This window comes from Chiloscyllium punctatum, chromosome 20 (assembly GCF_047496795.1).
Source record: "Chiloscyllium punctatum isolate Juve2018m chromosome 20, sChiPun1.3, whole genome shotgun sequence".
In the NCBI taxonomy this organism is placed as follows: Eukaryota; Metazoa; Chordata; class Chondrichthyes; order Orectolobiformes; family Hemiscylliidae; genus Chiloscyllium; species Chiloscyllium punctatum.
The window spans coordinates 17,106,727-17,127,247 of record NC_092758.1 but is presented as its reverse complement, the minus strand read 5'-3'; the positions used below and the strand labels follow the sequence as shown (position 1 = coordinate 17,127,247).

The 20,521-nt window shown below is 41.3% G+C and overlaps 1 protein-coding gene across 7 annotated transcripts in view; it reads right to left on the bottom strand.

The window, feature by feature from the left end:
* LOC140491938 (prolyl 4-hydroxylase subunit alpha-2-like) overlaps nucleotides 1-20,521 on the bottom strand; it is a 98,167-nt gene that overhangs the window by 59,347 nt on the left and 18,299 nt on the right. For 6 of the 7 annotated variants that reach the window (XM_072590418.1, XM_072590417.1, XM_072590416.1 and 3 more), the window contains exon 2: nucleotides 1,635-1,735. In XM_072590418.1, the coding sequence (XP_072446519.1) occupies nucleotides 1,635-1,713 (79 nt within the window). In that variant the 5' untranslated portion in view covers nucleotides 1,714-1,735. Of the gene's footprint in view, nucleotides 1-1,209; nucleotides 1,370-1,634; nucleotides 1,736-20,521 lie in introns of those variants that run through there. The other variant, XM_072590422.1, reaches the window with a different exon arrangement.

Here is a 20,521-nt window from a genome sequence, read left to right as displayed (position 1 = left end):
AGTCCAGAGTGGGTCACTCTCTGTAGCATGGCGTGTGTTGGGCAGCCTAGAGCGGGTCACTCCCTGCAGCATGGCGTGTGTTGGGAAGCCTGGAGCAGGACTCTGGTGGTGGTATGATGTAATAGCGGAGAAGGAAAACTTGGAATCTCTTTAAATCTTTTAAAATTTTATTCTGTGAATGGTGCTTATGTAAAATCAACGTTACACACTTTTCATTGTATTTTGTATTGAATGCACGTGACAATAAAAGGATATTCAATTTAACAATACCCTTCCCATAGCAGGGCGACCAGAACTGCACATAGTACTTCAGAAGAGGCCTCACCAACATACTGTAAACTATTGCGTGTAATGTAGCAGCACTGAAAGGATGACAAATAAAATTCACTTCTGTTGGTACTCTTTCCTGAAGCAGAAAAAAAATTGCTGCTCAAAGAATGAAAATATATGAATGACAACCTCAGCACTAAGGATTATTCCTCAAACTCTGGACGCAATTTCAAAAAAGGTGTCTTGTACTTTCACATTTTATGCTCTTGTTCCTTTGACTTTCTTGGCAAACAGGTTCTGGTGTTCACTCCAGAATGGCTGTTTTAAACATTAATTGAGGTGAACGGTGCATCTTGGACAGGAATGATAGATGAGTAGGTGAGGAGAAGGAATTCTCAAGAATCTAAATGGCAATTTAAGGAAGATTAAGATATAAGTAATCTTATATTGAAATGTTATTTTGAAGCTTGCTAGAATAATCATTCCCCTCAGCACAGTCAGAGTATATCATATTACTCATGACATAGTGTTCAGGTCTGCAAAGTGCTATCAGCAGAGGCAGAGAGAAGACGAGAAAAATTAGAGCCTGTTACACCTGTTTTTGAGACATTAGATGGCTGCAACAATTACTGATTTTACGTGAACATAACCTACATAACAAAGGTGCCTATCTTTATATATAAGGGCGCAGTATTAACTCAGATATTTAAGCATTCCTATGAACATGGGAAATAAACATAGGGAGGCCTACTTCCTGCTAAAGGACCCCACTTTTAAAGTGGCCAAAAACAATGGAGAGTTTTTTTCAGGCTTTAAAGTTGCCTGACCAGCTAGAGGTTGAAGACAAGGCAAATGCATATCTTTCACTGAACAGAACATGGAATCATGAGGAACTGGAGTGTTTGGCTTGGTTCCAGAGCACTGCTGTAGGTCACTTACAATGTAGGCTTAATCTCTATTCTATACATCTCTGCTCATCCTCCCAAGATCTAGATACCATCCACTGACTCAGCCGATCTTGCTCTGAGTCCAATGCCTGAGCATCATTGGGGTGTAGTGGGGCATGTTCATGGCCCAACTTTCAGAAACGGTCTCAGGGACATCAGACAGGAATTCCAAAACCCCAAACACCTTTCTTCAAATCTGTCGGGATGAAGGCAAAATGGAGAAATCTACAACCTTAAGGAATATAAAATGAATTTTAGTTATGACTGCAGGGGTCCAGCATATCAATATCTTTCTGCTATTGCTTAACATCAGCAGCAGCTCTGATGTGAGCTAACAAGAAAGACTGCAGACACGACTGACAACATCAATGGATTGCAGTATGTCAACAAAAACATAAACATCCCAATAAGTCTTACCTATTGATGTGAAGAATTCAGCCTGTGTTTGCCAGACATAGCACCAGAATGCCAACAGATATAGAGCCAAACGTTTCATCTTCAAAAAGCGCGGAACAGATCTAAACAATTAAAACATGGCATCATTTGAAAACCAATATCCAATTCAATAAATATCAAGGTATCTCCATGCAGATTACAGTCACATCTTTGCAGAACAAATTATGAGATAAGCCTGCTGTTCAGACATTAAAATGATTTGCTTTCAATGGAACAGCATTAGCTCCAGGTCCAAAACTTCTTTTAAAATTTTGGTCCTGAGATTTTTTGCTTAAGAAATATCTGGCTGTTCTAATTAATCAACAATGCCTTGATAAATATTGGTTCCTCAGCTAATATAAATACAATAAATTACCGGTTTATTTATCAAATTGCTATTTACCTGATTTTGCTTTGTGCAAATTTGGTGTTGCATTTCCTATATTAAAACAGTAAGTAAACATTTGCAAGTATTTTATTAGTCACAAATCAATTTAGGATGTCCTGTGGTCATAGAATATACTGTATAAAGTAAAAGATTGTTTCCTTCTCATCTGTACTTGGAAAGAAAATGGTTGATAGCTCTCATAACTTCTCATGCACCCATCCTTCTGTTAAAACCAAGAGTTTTAGTTTCAGCTCTGAGCTGGCTTATACACAGCTGTATCACACTCATTCCCAACTGAATGTTAACTTTGTCCAGCATCTGTTTTGAAACCTGTACACATTCACTGCTGATAAACAAGCATCAGTATGACCGTGGGTGCTAAATGTCTCAGGTACTCAGTCATAGTAAGCAGAAGGTGATGTATTACTTGCAGAATTACTTCAGGATTGGCAAATCTTACATGAGGCATTCACTTTTCTTTGTGTCACCCCACTTTCCTGTCACACTCGATCACACTTCATGTTTAAAATGAATAGCTTTAAGATGAAGAAATACATGGCTGTGTAACATCACCTTGTTATGGGTTCCCAAAGCAGAGGAAAAAAGTTTCTAACTATCTACTTGTCAAGTCCTACAACCATCTTAAGCATCTCGAAATGCACTATGTGACGAATACCATGGGAGATTTGCTGGGTGCCTCGGGCTGTTGACTAAAGTTCGCCATTAAGCAATTCAGAAAACTCACTGCTTTCTTTTTATATAAACAGAAATGTCTTTTGATAGAGGCCACAGTAACAGTGAAATGGGAGAGTATCATGTCTAATTTGTGAATCCTTTAATCTTAAAATTAACCTTGAAGGCAGACAGCTGGTCAATACAGAATCACAGAATCATTATGGCGTGGAAGGAGGCCATTCAGTCCATCGTGCCTGCAGCAGCTGTATTGGCTCATGCCAATCTCCTGCCTTTTCCCTATATGCCTCTGTGCTATTATTTTCCAATTAGTCAGCCCACGATGTCTTGAATACCTCAAATGAACCTGCCTCCACCACATTTACAGGTAATGCATCCCATACCTGTGTATTAATGATTTGGAGATGCCGGTGCAGAAGATCTACAAGAAGATCACACATATCGACATCAAGTATTGCTCACTTTGTGAAAAGGTTTTTTCTCATATCACCCTTACTTCTTTTGCACGTCATTTAAATCTATATCCTCTCATTCTTGCTTCTTTTACAAGCGGAAAGAGCTTCATCCCATCTACTCTGTCCAATCTGCTCAAACATCAATTAGATCTCTGCTCAGCCTTCTCCTCTTCAGGGAGAACTGACCCAACTTCATCGATCCTCCCTCATGACTGACTGTCCTCTTACCAGCAACCATGCTAGTAAACTGAAGGAAGGGGAGTAGGCTAATCTTGAGTACGTTCCATCATTCAAATAGTTACTGGCTGATCGAGATTTTAACACACCATTTATTTGCTTTGGCTTCATGCTCTGTAACAGCCCATACATAATGAAAACAAATTAACCTCAGTTTTGAAATCTTTCTTATCAATGGGTCTTGACAGATTTTTGAGGGAAGGGAGCTGCATATTTAGACCCTATTTTGGATGAAGAATTGTTTTCTGGTACTTCTCTGCATGGCTGTGTGACATCACCTTGTTATGGGTTCCCCTAGCAGAGGAAAAAGTCTATCTACCTGTCAAGTCCTACATCTTAAACATCTCGCACCACGTTTTCTCATGACAGTGAAAAATTAACACAAACTCTCTTCATATCTTTTACCTTCCTTTGTTGTTGGTATCACTGATTCTCAGATCACGTCTAGTACAGAAAGAGGCTACGCATTCCATGCTTGCCTCTCCTTCAGGGCAGGTCAGCTTGTCGCCCTCTTCAGCCATTCCCACGCAGCTCTACAGATTTTGTCTAACATAAATATCCAATTCTCTCTCAGAAACTGTCACTGCATGTTCCTCCAGCACCCTGCCAGCCTGTACATTGCAGAACCTAACCACACCTTCAAATTGTTCCAATAATTGATTAAACATTATGTCTCTTTCAAAAACCAGGCTGACTTTTCCTGTTTATCGTAAGTTTTTCTAAGGGCCCAGCTATAATGTCCTTTGAAGGCTGATTTTAAAATCCTCTCCATGGCAGATGTCATAGAGTCATAGAGATGTACAGCATGGAAACAGACCCTTCGGTCCAACCTGTCCATGCCAACCAGATACCCCGACCCAATCTAGTCCCACCTGCCAGCGCCCGGCCCATATCCCTCCAAACCCTTCCTATTCATATACCCATTCAAATGCCTCTTAAATGTTGCAATTGTTCCAGCCTCCACCACATCCTCTAGCAGCTCATTCCATACACGTACCACTCTCTGCGTGAAAAAGTTGCCCCTTTGGTCTCTTTTATATCTTTCCCCTCTCAGCCTAAACCTAAGACCTCTAGTTCTGGACTCCCCGACCCCTATCCATGCCCCTCATCATTTTGTAAACCTCTATAAGGTCACCCCTCAGCCTCTGACGCTCCATGGAAAACAGCCCCAGCCTGTTCAGCCTCTCCCTGTAGCTCAGATCCTCCAACCCTGGCAACATCCTTGTAAATCTTTTCTGAACCCTTTCAAGTTTCACAACATCTTTCCGATAGGAAGGAGACCAGAATTACATGCAATATTCCAACAGTGGCCTAACCAATGTCCTGCACAGCCATAACATGACCTCCCAACTCCTGTACTCAATACTCTGATCAACAAAGGAAAGCATTAAAAAATGCCTTCTTCACTATCCTATCAACCTGCCACTCCACTTTCAAGGAGCTATGAACCTGCACTCCAAGGTCTCTTTGTTCAACAACACTCCCTAGGACCTTACCATTAAGTGTATAAATCCTGCTAAGATTTGTTTTTCCAAAATGCAGCACTTTGCATTTATCTGAATTAAACTCCATCTGCCACTTCTCAGCCCATTGGCCCATCTGGTCCACATCTTGTTGTAATCTGAGGTAACCCTCTTCGCTGTCCACTACACCTCCAATTTTGGTGTCATCTGCAAACTTACTAATTGTACCTCTTATGCTCGCATCCAAATCAATTATGTAAATGACAAAAAGTAGAGGGCCCAGCACCGATCCTTGTGGCACTCCACTGGTCACAGGCCTCCAGTCTGAAAAACAACCCTCCACCACCACCCTCTGTTTTCTACCTTTGAGCCAGTTCTGTATCCAAATGGCTAGTTCTCCCTGTATTCTATGAGGTCTAACCTTGCTAATCAGTCTCCCCTGGGGAACCTTGTCGAACGCCTTACTAAAGTCCATATAGATCACATCTACTGCTCTGCCCTCATCAATCTTCTTTGTTACTTCTTCAAAAAACTCAACCAAGTTTGTGAGACATGATTTCCCACGCACAAAGCCATGTTGACTATCCCGAATCAGTCCTTGCCTTTCCAAATACATGTACATCCATCAAGTTAAGTAGCTAATAGTTTCCTTATTTCTGTCTCCCTTGCTTCTTGAATAGAGGAATTATATTTAGTCTTTCCAGGTTAATGGAACTTTTCCAGAATCTTGTAAATTTTCAAAAATTAACACCAATGCATCAACTGTTTCATTCACTACCTCTTTTCAGACTCTGGCATCTATGATGCTGGAACCTCCAAAGGATGCTGAGATGGCTCACCCACTCCACACTTCTGGCTGAAGGTGATTGCAAATGCTTCAACCTTATGGTTTTGTCATTAATTTTTGCAATCTTTACACTGAAGATTTTATAAATAACAATCTCATTAAAGAGATACAGTTCTCTTCTCTTGGCCTTAGCGCCCTGTTCACTTCAGTGCATCAATATTACCTTGTGCTTTCAGTGACCTAATAGGCAAAAAATGTTTGAGCTGAAAGATGTAAGGGCAAACCTAAATAGCTAAAGACACCATTCGATATCATGCCATTGCAAAATCTAACCGGTTATCATAAATGTCATCTTCTCATCTCAGAATTACAAGTTGAAACTAATTATCTCTAAGAATGAGCTGGGTTATTCAGTAAATAAACTCACCAACTGCAGCTTACACCAATACGATAAATAATTACCAGAGCAATCTTTGACAGAAAAAGTGGATTATATATCACTGGGACTCTAACCAAAGTGACATATTTGTAACATTTGGCAGTAATAGATGGGAGGAAACCCTAATGTTTGCAGACAGCTTCAATAGGGCTGACATTGAAAGAACAATGATTAATAATAGGTGCAGCAGATGGTAACTTCTTCTCAGATGCTAAATCAGGTTCTTATGGTACAATGGGAGTGTCCCTGTCCTCATATCAGGAGGTCTGCATAGAAATCCTACCTGCCACAGAGGTTATAGATGAATCCCTACAGTGTGCAAACAGACCCTTCAGCCCAAAGAGTCCACACCAAACCTCCGAAGAGTATCCCACCCAAACCCATTCCCCTACATTTACCCCTAATGCACCTAACCTACACATCCCTGAACACTATAGGCAATTTAGCATGGCAAATTCACCTGACCTGCACATCTGTGGATTGTGGAAGGAAACCGGAGCACGCAGAGAAAACCCACGCAGACACGGGGAGAATGTGCAAACTCCACACAATCGCCCGAGGCTGGAATCGAACCAGGGTCCCTGGTGCTGTGAGGCAACAGTGCTAATCACTAAGCCACTGTGACACCCCATGTGTCATTATATGCAGGTTGATTAAACAAACCCTGGAATGGAAATATTACAGATTTTGTGTTCCATGCAGCCTGGATCATCAAATTTAATTATAAAAATCAATCACTTCCATTAAGTCCACAAGGTCAATTCAGCCATTTTAAAATTTAACATGTGGCTTCCTGCAGCCTTTTCACATTGTGTAACTCTTCTTTATTAACTATATATTGATTTTGATATTAAAAGCCTGTCAAGAACTAGCCAGTTGTTTAGTAATGTACCCTGATTAAGTTATAATTAATGAATTGATGCAGTATGTTATTATTGAAAGGACTGAGTTAATACTTTATAAAGCTTATGCTTCTAAAAACTGCAGAGCAGTAAAATTGTTACTCTTCAATTAGATTAGATTATTTACAGTGTGGAAACAGGCCCTTCGGCCCAACAAGTCCACACCGCCCCGCCGAAGCGCAACCCACCCATACCCCTACATCTACCCCTTACCTAACACTACGGGCAATTTAGTATGGCCAATTCACCTGACCTGCACATCTTTGGGAGGAAACCGGAGCACCCGGAGGAAACCCACGCAGACACGGGGAGAATGTGCAAACTCCACACAGAGAGTCGCCTGAGGCGGGAATTGAACCCGGGTCTCTGGCGCTGTGAGGCAGCAGTGCTAGCCACTGTGCCACCGTGCCGCCCCTTAATAAGTTCCAGAATATTGCATTCTGCCAAAATATGATTCATTTTTCAGTCCCATAAAGATTAACGAGTAAAGAAAGCTAAAGTCTTGTACTGACTAAATATTTGAAAGATTATTTCACTAATTAGCAAACAAGGTGATTGAATATTGAATTTAACTAATGCATTAAAAAAATAAATCATTAGTTATATTAGAAAGACTGAGGGGCAACATGGTGGCTCAATGGTAAGTACTGCTGCTTCACAGTGCCAGGAATCCAGCTTTGATTCCACCTCAGCAACTGTTTGTGTGGAGTTTGTACATTTTTCCTGTGTCTGACATGGGTTTCTTCCAGGTGCTTTGCTTTCCTCCTAAAATTCAAACATGTGCAGGTTAGGTGGTGTGGCCATGCTAAATTGCCCATAGTATCCAGCGATATGCAGGTTAACTGGATTAACAATGGGAAATGCAGATTTATGGAGATAGGGTGGGATGCTCTTCAGAGGATCGGTGTGGACTCAATGGGCCGAATGGCCTGTTTCCACACTGTAGGGATTCTATGACTTATTGTTTAAAGTTTAAAGCCATATTTGCTGCATGGAGTATGCACAATTAGAATAAATTAATGAGTGAGAGATGTCTTCAAGCTCTGAATAGCCTTAAAAAGTTTAATATGACCTTACAAAGGGTCAAAGATTGTGAAGATTCTGTATGAACAGTCGGCTGTATAGAGTCAGATAAGTGTTAGAGGAAAATAATTATATTTAATGTTTGCTTAAGACTAGGATCTGATTAAATTAGTCCCTCATTAGACATTAACCAATTGTCATGTTACAACAGGTTCAACTCTGACATAAAGTAACATTCATTTTGGGGATAAAAGTAGAACTCGTTGCGAGCCACATACTGAAGTTCTTCAAGAACAGAATTCCTACAGAGAAGTTGTTTGAGGTAGAGTAGAAGGTTCCTGAGACAACATTCCTCTGGAACAACTAGTAAAGAAACAGAAGGGCTTTGTTTTTGCTGACAAGTCATCCGCAAGAAGTTGTGAACATGTTTGTCAAGTTGACATAGTATACTTTTTGCTTTCATTAAAGAACTGTGGAAATACACCATTCAAGACTCCTGCCTTTTATACCATTTGACTAAGTCTTGTATGAACCAAAATAGTTAGCAGTAATTTGCATAAGGTATAGAGATTTGACAAAATTGAAATAAGTTAAATAAGTTTAATTGGATTATAGCATTAAAAAATTCCAATTCTCACATGTTCTGGATTCATAATCTTATATGGAGATTCTCCTGAAGAGTTGTCACCAGTGTGAGAAGTATGAAGAGTGTTCTGTGAGCATGTTCGTGTTCAATATTTGAAGCATTAACAGGAAGGGACTTAAACGGAATAGGCACTGGCAATCACTCATGTGCAGCAGAATAATTAGATCCATCAAAAACAGCAGAGTGATGCAGGTCTGGTAACTAATCCTGATAATGTCTTCACAACAAATTATCCACCATAAACTCAACTACCTCAATCTTCTGTTTCCAATCAACACTCAATTCTCTAACATTCACTCAATATAATGCTCTTCCTCCCATATAGTATTATATAAAATTGAATGATCCAACATTATGAAATTTTATTACAAAGATATTTCCAAGTCAAATTTAAAATACCACACAGTTACATTTCCCACCCCGAGAATGTGAATAACTCAGTACATCAATAAATGTAATGTATTGCACAATAGTTCCAAAAAAGTACAATTCATTCCTGGCGCAAGTTGCCAGAAACTTGTGCCACCTTTGGAGATTTTAATTCTTTCAAGTCCCTCATTTGATTGGACAAGAAAGGAAGTACTCTCAGCAGCTAAGACTGGGAAAGTTCCAACTTAAAAAGTTATTGGTCTCCAACAAGACTGATGGTACCTAGGAAGAAATATGTTCTGTTTTTGGACAACTCTAGTTTCTAGACAGCCACGTTTACACCGCTGTTACTGTCCAACTTCTTAAATAGCCTGGAAGATGCTTGTTTTGACAGAACATATGACGTGGTTGACCAATTCCCCTCACGATGAAGCTGTTAGTTTCTGTAAGTTATAATTCACCAGCTTTCCTGGCAAAAGTCTCTACCCCAAGTGCTATTTCGAGAGCTCTAGCATATACAAGTCTGGCTTCATCAACAGCTCCCTCTGTGTTAGCGTTTCCTTCCAACCACAAAGCACTCCTATTGCATCATCTAGGTGCCCACCAAAGTCACATGTTTGGAATCATTTCCTCAGTTTCCACAAACTGCAAAATATTTACATTATGCCTTTGCCTCTTCAGTAAATATAAACTTTTCACAATAATGAGTGGTTTTGGTCCAGATACTCTTGGACACCCAGGATGAGGAGCAATTAGACTCTGAGACAGTATTTGTCCTGCTAAATCTGCAAATAGTGAGAAACCCTGCTCTCAGTTCAACATTACACTAGTAAGTTCACTTCAACTACCCTACTGTTGTTAGAATACTGAATGGACTCATAACCTCTTAACATTTGCCTGTACCTGTGTTTTTGTTTTTGCTGCTGTTATATACTACTTACTTATCTATGCTACTTTACTCTGTGATCTGGCTGTATTCCTCGCAAAACAAAGCTTTTCACTATTCCTCGATACACGTGACAATGAATTCAATTCAATTCAAAATAACAAGTCTTTTTAAGTTCTTACTCTAGCTCCATTTCATTCAGTACTACTCAATGTTCCCAAGGAATGCCGGCATGACAAAAGTAATTTTAAAGACAATGTAGATTACAGTGAAAGTATCAGAGATGTCTCATTGTTAATCTTTAGAACAACACAGTGTCAATTATGAAGCAAAAACAGAACTCAGTAGATTTGGCAACATTTGTGAGAAGAAAGTAAAGCCAACATTTCAAATCCAGTGACTCTTCATCAGAATTGCCAGCAATTTCAGATTTGGTTTCAGATTTCCAACATCCGCAGCTGTTTGTTTCATTGCGCTGTCAATTATTCTTGTTGTCACTGTTGCATCCAAATAAACACTCAGATCAATGACAATGACCATGGCTCTTTGTTTGCTGAACCACTACAATGATAAATGAAGGGATGCAAGAGGAATTGAGATAAAACACCAAAAGTAATTGAACTGAGCACTAAGAAAATGTTATAAAAGGCTGGACAAAAATCAAAAACCGTCAATCAGGCTCACCAAGCTTTACATTGAATTATGGCTGAGGAAGGAGAGGAATTCAACGGTTTTGAATATGATCTGGAATGGGAACCATAGATTCATTGTGTTAACTGGGTATTAAATTTGTTTAGTTGTATGCAGGCAGTGAGCATTAACTGGGAATTCACTTGTGCCCTATATATCCATAGAGGGGTGGTGGAAGCCGATTCAATAATAACTTTCAAAAGAGAGTTAAATTAACACTAGAAAAGATGAAAATATAGGGCTACAGGCTAGAATCTGTCCAATGTGGAAGCAGGCCATTCAGCCCATCGAGTCCACACTGACCCTCTGAAGAGGATCACACCCAATCCACCCCCTTACTCCATCCCTGTAACCCTGCATTCCCCATGGCTAACCCTGCACAGCTCCAGATACTATGGGCAATTTAGCACAGCCAGTCCACCTAACTTATGTTAGTGAGGGGGGGAAGAAAGCTGAGTGAAGCACTTTGGATTTATTTGTCAAAGAGCCAACATGGGTATGATGGGCTGAATAGCCTTCTACTGTGCAAGGTTTGTAGCTCAGGTTGAGGTTTAGGGTGTAGGTTTGCTCACTGAGCTGTAGGTTTGATATCCAGCCGTTTCATTACCTGGCGAGGTAACATCATCAGTGGCGACCTCCAAGTGAAGTGAAGCTGTTGTCTCCTGTTTCCTATTTATATCTTTCACCTGGATGGGGTTCCTGGGGTTTGTGGTGATGTCATTTCCTGTTCGGTTTCTGAGGCATTGATAGATGGCATCTATGTGTTTCTTTATGGTGTTGTGGTTAGAGTGCCAGGTGTCTAGGAATTCTCTGACATGTCTTTGCTTAGCCTGTCCCAGGATAGATGTGTTGTCCCAGTCGAAATGGTGGCTTTTTTCATCCGTGTGTAGGGCTACAAGGGAGAGAGGGTCGTGTCCTTTTGTGGTTAGCTGGTGTTCATGTATCCTGGTGGCTAACTTTCTTCCCGTTTGTCCTACGTAGTGTTTGTGGCAGTCCTTGCATGGAATTTTGTAGATGACATTGGTTTTGTCCATGGGTTGTACTGGTTCTTTTAGGTTTGTTAGCTTTTGTTTGAGAGTGTTGGTGGGTTTGTGTGCTACTAGGATTCCGAGGGGTCTTAGTAGTCTGGCTGTCATTTCTGAAACTTCTTTGATGTATGGTAAGGTGGTTAGGGTCTATGGCTGTGTTTGGTCTGCTTGTCGTGGTTTGTTCTTGAGGAATCTGCGCACTGTATTTTTTGAGTATCCTAGTAGCACACAAACCCACCAACACTCCCAAACAAAAACTAACAAACCTAAAAGACCCAGTACCCATGGACAAAACCAACGTCATCTACAAAATTCCATGCAAAGACTGCCACAAACACTACGTAGGGAAGAAAGTTAGCCACCAGGATCATGGACATCAGCTAGCCACAAAAAGACAAGACCCTCTCTCCCTCGTAGCCCTACACACGGATGAAAAAAAACACCATTTCGACTGGGACAACACATCTATCCTGGGACAGGCTAAGCAAAGACATGCCAGAGAATTCCTAGAGGTCTGGCACTCCAACCACAACATCATAAACAAACACATAGATCTAGATGCCATTTTTCAACCCCTCAGAAAACAAACAGGAAATGACATCACCACAAACCCCAGAAACCCCATCCAGGAGAAAGATATAAATAGAAAGCAGGAGACAACAGCTTCGCTTTACTTGGAGGTCGCCACTGATGATGTTACCTAGCCAGGTAATGAAACGTCTGGACACTCTGTAATCTTGGTCTGGCCAGCTCCAGTGTCACAGTAGACATCTCACTGACCCATCACCCCAACCCAAATCAATTTTCATACAGTCAGACCAGCTGCTTTAAAACATATGGTTTGTGGTCCTTCAAAGGATTTATGGACTATAGTCTGGATTTAGAAATCTTTTGAAAGGTATGTTAAACACATCTTATCCAAGTCCCATCTATGCTTTATCTTTCAACTGCATGTCCATTCACCCAAATGTGCTCCAAAACTAATCAGCCATTTTGTCATGAGCAAGCCTTGAAGTGCTTATGACAAAAAAAACATTCCATAATCTGATCTAAAATCACCTGCCTCTCTTAAATTCCAAAAGTGTCAGTGCCATTGTAGCATGGACAATGAAATTTTGCTCCACTTTACACCACTTAATTCAGATCAAACAAATAAATTAAGTGAAAGAAAATGTTCAAGAAAAGATTTGAAAGATATGAACTATCGCGCAAAGCAAACTCTCTCCCTTTCTCTTTCTAAACACACCCTGTTGAGCTAATCCATGAAGAAGCTTTGGATCTCAGTCAAACATTCATAAAAAGAAGGCCCAGCAGAAATATGGAAGTCTGGCCATCTGTTTCTGTTAATACAGTTCACAGATGGTCTCATTATGATGCTGGGCTGAGACCAGCAGACTCTGATCATTGAACATAGTCAAGGTTGAGTTAGATATGATTATTGATTGACATAGGTCATGGGGGACAGGCAGCAGATCAACTGCGAATTTATTAAATAGTGCAGCATGGTCAATGGGTATAATCCTGACCCTAATAGAATGTTATGAACCAGCAAGCCAAATCAGGAAATTTCTGCATTTTTATTCCCTTGATTTGTACAGCACAAAATTGACCCTATTTTTGGATTAATAAATGCCTCTGAAATTCATACCATTTCAAGTTTATCTAAAAGGCAGACTAGTGACTGGGCTGCAGAGCTAAATTTATACCAGAAGCCTATAATTATACACAACACAGAATTATAGACAGTTGCACTTCCAAGCATATGGTAAGCTTCTTTCATGATTTTCTTCATATATAAGCAAAAACAATTGCTTGTTAATACACAGCTAACACAATGCATCTATCTTCCCAAAGAACATACATTTAAAACATCAATAAATAAATGGGCAATTTATTAATAGCAGATAAAACTGTTTACCAAACTGTAAACTTGGGCTATGTGCAGTCAATGTTTATTCTGGGACTTACAAAGTGTAGGAAGATTATACAAGGTCATGTTTCACATGATACTTCCAGCCATTAAGACATAAGTAATGAAAATATAAGAAATGGGAGCAGCAGTAGGTCTTACAGCCTAAGAATGTGTTGCACCATTCAAGTCTGATTGTCTATTTCAATTCTACATTGCTGCGGTATACTCACATCCATTGAGTCCCTTTGATTCCAAGAATTTTTGCTGGAAAGTTACATGATCTCTAAGGTAGAGATAATACAGGTAAAACTGATAGGAGTCAGCCACGGTTCCGTTAATAGCACTTTCGCCTCGGAGCCATAAAGTGCATGGTTCATAATTCACTCCAGGGTCTCAGCACATATTAACAAAGAATCACAGCTGACACTCCAATGCAGTGCTCAGACACCAACCTTTCTGTCTTTTAAAACCTGCTCACGTTGTTCAGGGCACAAATCAATTCTTTCTCTCACTTCGGAGGTTGGTTGGCAAATTTCAGAAAGATAAGTTTGAAAGACAAAATTCCAAAGCAATAAACTGATCATTTCAACGATTAAGTAATAAAAATGGCCACTAAAAAGTGCCAACCAGCAAGGATAACTCAAAGCTATTTTCTCACCTTTCAATTCAGAAGCAGAGCTTGAGAGAGAAGAAGAGACTATGCCCACACTCCTCATCATCAGGGACAAGATTGGGACCACAGCTGAGGTAAGATATTAGGTTTAACTAACACAAGCTGTGGTTCATCACTGGTCCAGCACACTCAAAGTTGACCTTAGAGGAATTCACATGAAAGTGGGCCCAGCCTGTTTCTCCTTCTCTCCCAACCTACCTTATGGATAGGTTATGGGTAGATTATGCAGAGTACGGGTGAGGAGGAGAAGATGGAGGGGACAGATGGCTGAGTACCTTGTTTAGACCCACTAATCCACCCTCCCCCCCCAGTTAATCACTCACTCATTTATCAACGCCACAGTCATTCAACTTACCCATCTCCCATTGCTCACTCATCAAACCCTAACTGATCACTCGTTCACATCCATGACTCCCTGTTCATTTACTCACTCACCCGTCTCCCGTGACTCACTCAGCCACCTTCCACATCCCCCCTGGCAATCAATCATGTGTTGAGTTGGTTGCTCCTCCAGTCACAGACTGTTTCTCTCCTGCACTTGCTGATTGGAAATGGTATTGAAATGACTGTTGAATGGAGAACAGCTCCTTGTAAAAACTTCCATCGCACTTCCCTCTACATTTTAAACCATGGCTTGATGAGCCACATAGGACTACTGGGTGAGCCACACTGTAGCCGGTGGGTTGAATGTCACATGAGCCTGGTTTAGAAGAATCCATGGCACGATTCCGAAGAGGAGCAGTGAAATTATTCCCAGGTGGCCCAATCTCCAATGGAAGCACATTCTATGCACCTCTATGTTAAAATAAAAATTCCTCGTACATTTTCTTTAAACATTTCCCCTCTCATCTTAAACCTGTGCCACCTAGTTTTTGGCTTTCCACCATTGGAAAAAGACTCTGACTATCCCCCCCACCATCCATGCCTGTCATAATTTTATATACTTCCATCAGTTCACCTATCAGCCTCTGATACTCTAGCAAAAACAATCCATGATTTGGAGATGCCGGTGTTGGACTGGGGTGTACAAAGTTAAAAATCACACAACACCAAGTTATAGTCCAACAGGTTTAATTGGAAGCACACTAGCTTTCGGAGCGCCACTCCTTAACCTGTACAAAAACAATCCAAGTTCGCTCAAGCTCTCCTTATAGCTAATACACTCTAATCTTGGTAAACATCCTGGTAAAACTCTGTGCACCTTCTCCAAAAGCCTTCATTTCCTTGGATACCTTCCTGAACTGTGGCAGTTTCAATGAGATAACCCCTCATGCTTCGAAACTCCAGTGGTATCATCCCTAGTGAACCTTCTCCGAACTGTCTCGAATGAAGTGATATCTTTCCTTAAATAAGGGGACTAAAACTGCTGACAGTACTCCAAACGTGGTCTCACCAGCACATTGTACAGCTGCAGTAAGATCTCCTTGCTCTTGTACTCCAATTCCCTTGAATTACGGCTAACATGCGAGAAAGATTTTGCCTACCTGACAGGCACACAAGTGCGGGCACATCGATTAGGGGTGGGAGGTGGGTCACTTCATCTGCAATAATTTGACTGAGGGACTGGGCCTGAAATGCATTGGATAGAGGAATGTGACCTCAGAGACAAGTCTCTCACATAGCTTTGTCATCTTTCCCTACCTAATGAAGGAGCAGTGCTCTGATACCTAATATTTCCAAATATACCTGTTGGACTATAACCTGGTGTTGTGTAATTCTTTCCCAAAGACCAGAGCAGCTCAATATCTTCCCACCAACCCCAAACAATAGCTAGCTTTCACATCTCAAGGAGGGGCAGCAGAGCCAGCCTGTATATTCGGGTCTTATGATTCTTCATTATGAAGTTCGGTTGAGATTCAACCCATGATTGAATTCCAGCATTCAAGGCGAGAGAGAATCCATTTGTTGTTCTACTTCCTTTTCTTAATTTACTGTTATTTCAGGGTTCCTATAATTTGGCAACAAGCGCAAAATTAATAACAGTCCAGAGGAGTTCCAAGTTATCCAGAAGTTGTGCAAATACTTTTGTGAGCTCGAGTTCGCAAATATTTAAACCCAAATTGACTTTATAATAGTAACTCAAGCGATTTCACAGAATCTCCAGTACGTAGCCCCAAGATATCACCAATGTGCTGCAACAATAATTTACAATAGGCTGCAGGCTTGCACTATTACCAAAATACTGTAGGTAGGGTTTCATATACTTGCTGCATCCATAAATGTCATATTTCAGAGTTGGCAATTAAAACCTGATCTGATCAAGTGAGGTGATGGCTTAGTGATATTAGAGATTAGATTAGATTCCCTACAGTGTGGAAACAGGCCCTTCGGCCCAGTCAGTCCACACCAACCCTCTTAAGAGTAACACACCCAGACCCGTTTTCCCCCTGACTATTGCACCTAACATTATGGGCAATTTAGCATGGCCAATTCACCAAATCTGCACACCTTTGGACTGTGGGAGGAAACCCACTCAGACAGGGGGAGGAATGTACAAACTCCACACAGATAGTTGCTTGAGGCTAGAATCGAACCTGGGACCCTGGTGCTGTGAGGCAGCAATGCTAACCACTGAGTCACCATGCCACCTCAATATTATCAATGGACTATTAATCCAAAGTCAGTTAAGATTCTGGGGACCTGGGTTTGAACCCTGCTATGACAAATGGTGGAATTTGAATTCAATTAAAAAAAAATTATCTGGGATTAAGACAATGAAACTGTTGTCAATTGTCCAAAAAAAGCACATCCAGCTCATTAAGCTCCTTTGGGGAAGGAAATCTGCCATCCATTTGGCCTACATGTGACTCCACACCACATAGCAATGTAGTTGACTCTAAACTGCTCTCTGCAATGGCCTAGCAAGCAACTCTGTTGTACCAATTACTATGAAATTAAGGGCAACTAAAGATGGGAAAGAAATGCTGGCTAGCCAGTGGCGCCCACATCCCATGAATAAATTTTAAAAAGCTATGTTCGATACAGGAACTGTTGCTGTTAAGTTCAATGTCAGCACTGGTTTACAAGTGATTTTTAACCATTTAATGGAGTTTCAGTGACAGGCACTACTCAGCATTGAGCTGAAATCCTGGATCTCAACATAAGCCAACAATCTTTTAACTTTGAGGCAGGAGTGCTGCCAATGTGTGATTCTGCACCTCATATGAAGATGCATCTTGCTTCATTCTCTCCTGTCTATCCACTTTTGGGTGAATCTGTACATTCGAGAATCACACTTGTTAATTTTTACACACAGTCACACATTTTTAACAGTGAGTCGAGAGTGTGATGCTGGAAAAGCACAGCAGGTCAGGCAGCATCCGAGGAGCAGGAGATAAGCCCTTCATCATGAATTTTTAACACCGGATTGGTTGATCAGACAGGCAAGAAACTGAATTTGGTCTTGCATGCCTACCTTGTTGCCTGTGCATGTCGGAACAGGTGTAGTGGAATATTCCCCATAAGCTCTGCTCCCCAGGCATCATGCCATGCGATACAAATGCGATCTTAATAGAACTTTTAGTTCTGCTGACTAGGAGATAAGTCAGGTTGAGCACGACACATGTGACGTTGGAATAAATCTGCCAACATCTCCATGGAGGGGTGCAAGATATGGATCTTGGCTGACTAGAAACATTTGTGTTTTGGAGACCGAACTTAGCTTAATTACTGCCTGCAAAGTTGGTGCATGTGTTTAAGTTCCAACATTCTCATACAGGAGTGCAATGGGTGAGGTGTACATCAGCAAATCACCATTCGGTCATACTTCTGACATAATATAACATCCTGAGACTCTGCTCTCGAGTGTTATTAAACAAAGTTGCGTCAGCTACAACTTATTAAGTTACACTTTGGAAATCAATTCCCTCCCTATTCAATGCAAAGCATACTTTTTAAAGAGAAATAGTCTCAGAAGCAGAGGGCCATTATAAAATTATGCTAACTTGTTTCTTACGAACAGTTCAACTTTAGATTCTTGAACTGGTTCGTGTGTGGTGCAAAGTCATGACCCAAGTAGAGCAGAACCCTGGCCTGTTGGAACAAGTTTAGCTTTAACAGAGCCGAGAACATTCCAGTTCAGTCTAAGGTTACTGCTGGAAATGCTGCACACTGATTTAGCTTGATGTAATGGTGAGGTTATTCCAAGTGCTCCAATTCACCAGGGATCAGCAAAGATTTACAGGGAACTACTTGTTTTGAATAGATCTTGCGCCTATGTACTTGGAGTAGAAACTAGAGGCCACTCACAGCCCAACAAATCTCTAACTGTGATCTTGGCAAATCAGCTATTCCCACAGGTTCATCTCAGCATAAATTCACAGCCCACCAATTCAAATCTGGCACTAAAGAGAGGGATTTTTTTTTTGAAAGACAGTGGAAGTTAAAGCATGGTGTTGCTTTACATGGTGCAGTTACAAGAATGTTCTTCACAATGTGGAGATGCCGGTTTTGGACTGGGGTGTACAAAGTTAAAAATCACACAACACCAGGTTATAGTCTAACAGATTTAATTGGAAGCACACTAGCTTTCGGAGAGACGCTCCTTCATCAGGTGGTAGTGGAAGGCTCAATCCTAACACAGAATTTAGAGCAAAAATTTACAGTGTGATGTAACTGGAATTATACATTGAAAAATTGATTGTCTGTTAAGCCTTTCATCTGTTAGAATACAGTGATAGTTTCATTTCTTTCAGGTGTAAATCACAAAACCCTTTTTGTTAAAGTGGCATTCTCGGATTAGCCGTTAACAATGGTGATAGCTAGACAATATGTTGAAGGTGTTAGCCCCCTGTGTTCTCTGTCTATGACCTGATGTTTAGATTGATTCTAATCTAAAAAGTGAGATAATGGAGTTTTACATAAATTCATGCAGTTTTTGAGCTCAGTTCTACATGAATGTATGCAGTTTTTGAGCAAAGTGCAATGTTACTCTGCAAGTACAAATTCACCACACAAAATATGTGTGCATGTGGGTCTTTGTCTGTCTGTGATGGTGGTTGTGAGTGTGAGAATATATGTGTGTGTGTGTGTGTGTGCGCGCGCACAGAGTGTCTTAAGTTTGCAAGGGGGTGCATGTGTGGGAGTGTGTGTGTCTATAAGGGTGGGTGTGGGTGTCTGTGTGGACCTGTGTCCGTGTGTATGTCGGAATATGTGTGTGTGTGTGTGTGTGTGTGTGTAGTGCAATGGTGATCACCTGTAACGTGACATGAACCCATGGTCCCGGTTGAGGCCCTCCCTATGGGTACCGAACTTAGCTATCAGCCTCTGCTTGGCCACTTTCCTCTGCTGCCTGTCCCAAAGTCCACCTTGGAGATGGTCACCCAAAGGTCCGAGGCTGAATATCCTGGACCACTGAAGTGTTCCCCAACTGGGAGGGAACCCTCCTGTCTGTTGATTGTTGTGCGGTGCCCATTCATCCCTTGTCGTAGCCCCAATGTACCATGCCTCCGGGCATCTTGCCTGCAACGTATAAGATAGACAACGTTGCCTGAGTCACATGAGTATCTGCCATGTACAAAGTGGGAGGTGTTCCCACGCGTAATAGTGGTATCTATGTCTACTATCTGACACTTCTTGCAGCATCCACCATGACAGGGTTGTATGGAGTTGTCCTGAGAGCCGGGCAGTTTGCTACGAACAATGATCTATTTGAGGTTTGGCGGTTGTTTAAAGGCAAGTAGTGGAGGTGTGGGGAAGGTCTTGGTGAGGTGCTCATCCTCATTGATAATGTGTTGCAGGTCATGAAGAACATGGCGTAATTTCTCAGCCCCTGGGAAGTACTGAACAACGAAGGGTACCCTGTCAGTTGCAGCACGTGTCTGTCTCCTGAGGAGGTCATTACGGTTCCTTGTTGTACTCAACACCAACAACTGCCAGTCTCCAAACACCATCCTACAACTCATCCGCTTTATCCTTGATCATAAAGTCTTCACCTTTGACAACCAATTCTTCATCCAGACACACGGAACAGCCATGGTGTCCAAATTTGCACCCCAATATGCCAACATTTTTATGCACAGGTTCGAACAAGATTTCTTCTCTATGCAGGATCTCCAACCAACATTGTACACCAGGTACATTGATGACATTTTCTTCCTCTGGACCCATGGCGAGGAGTCACTGATAAAACTACACAGTGACATCAACAAGTTTTATCCCACCATCAAACTCACCATGGACTACTCTTGACTGTCTGTCTCATTCTTGGACACGTGCGTCTCCATCAAGGACGGACACCTCAGCACCACACTCTACCGCAAACCCACAGACAACCTCAC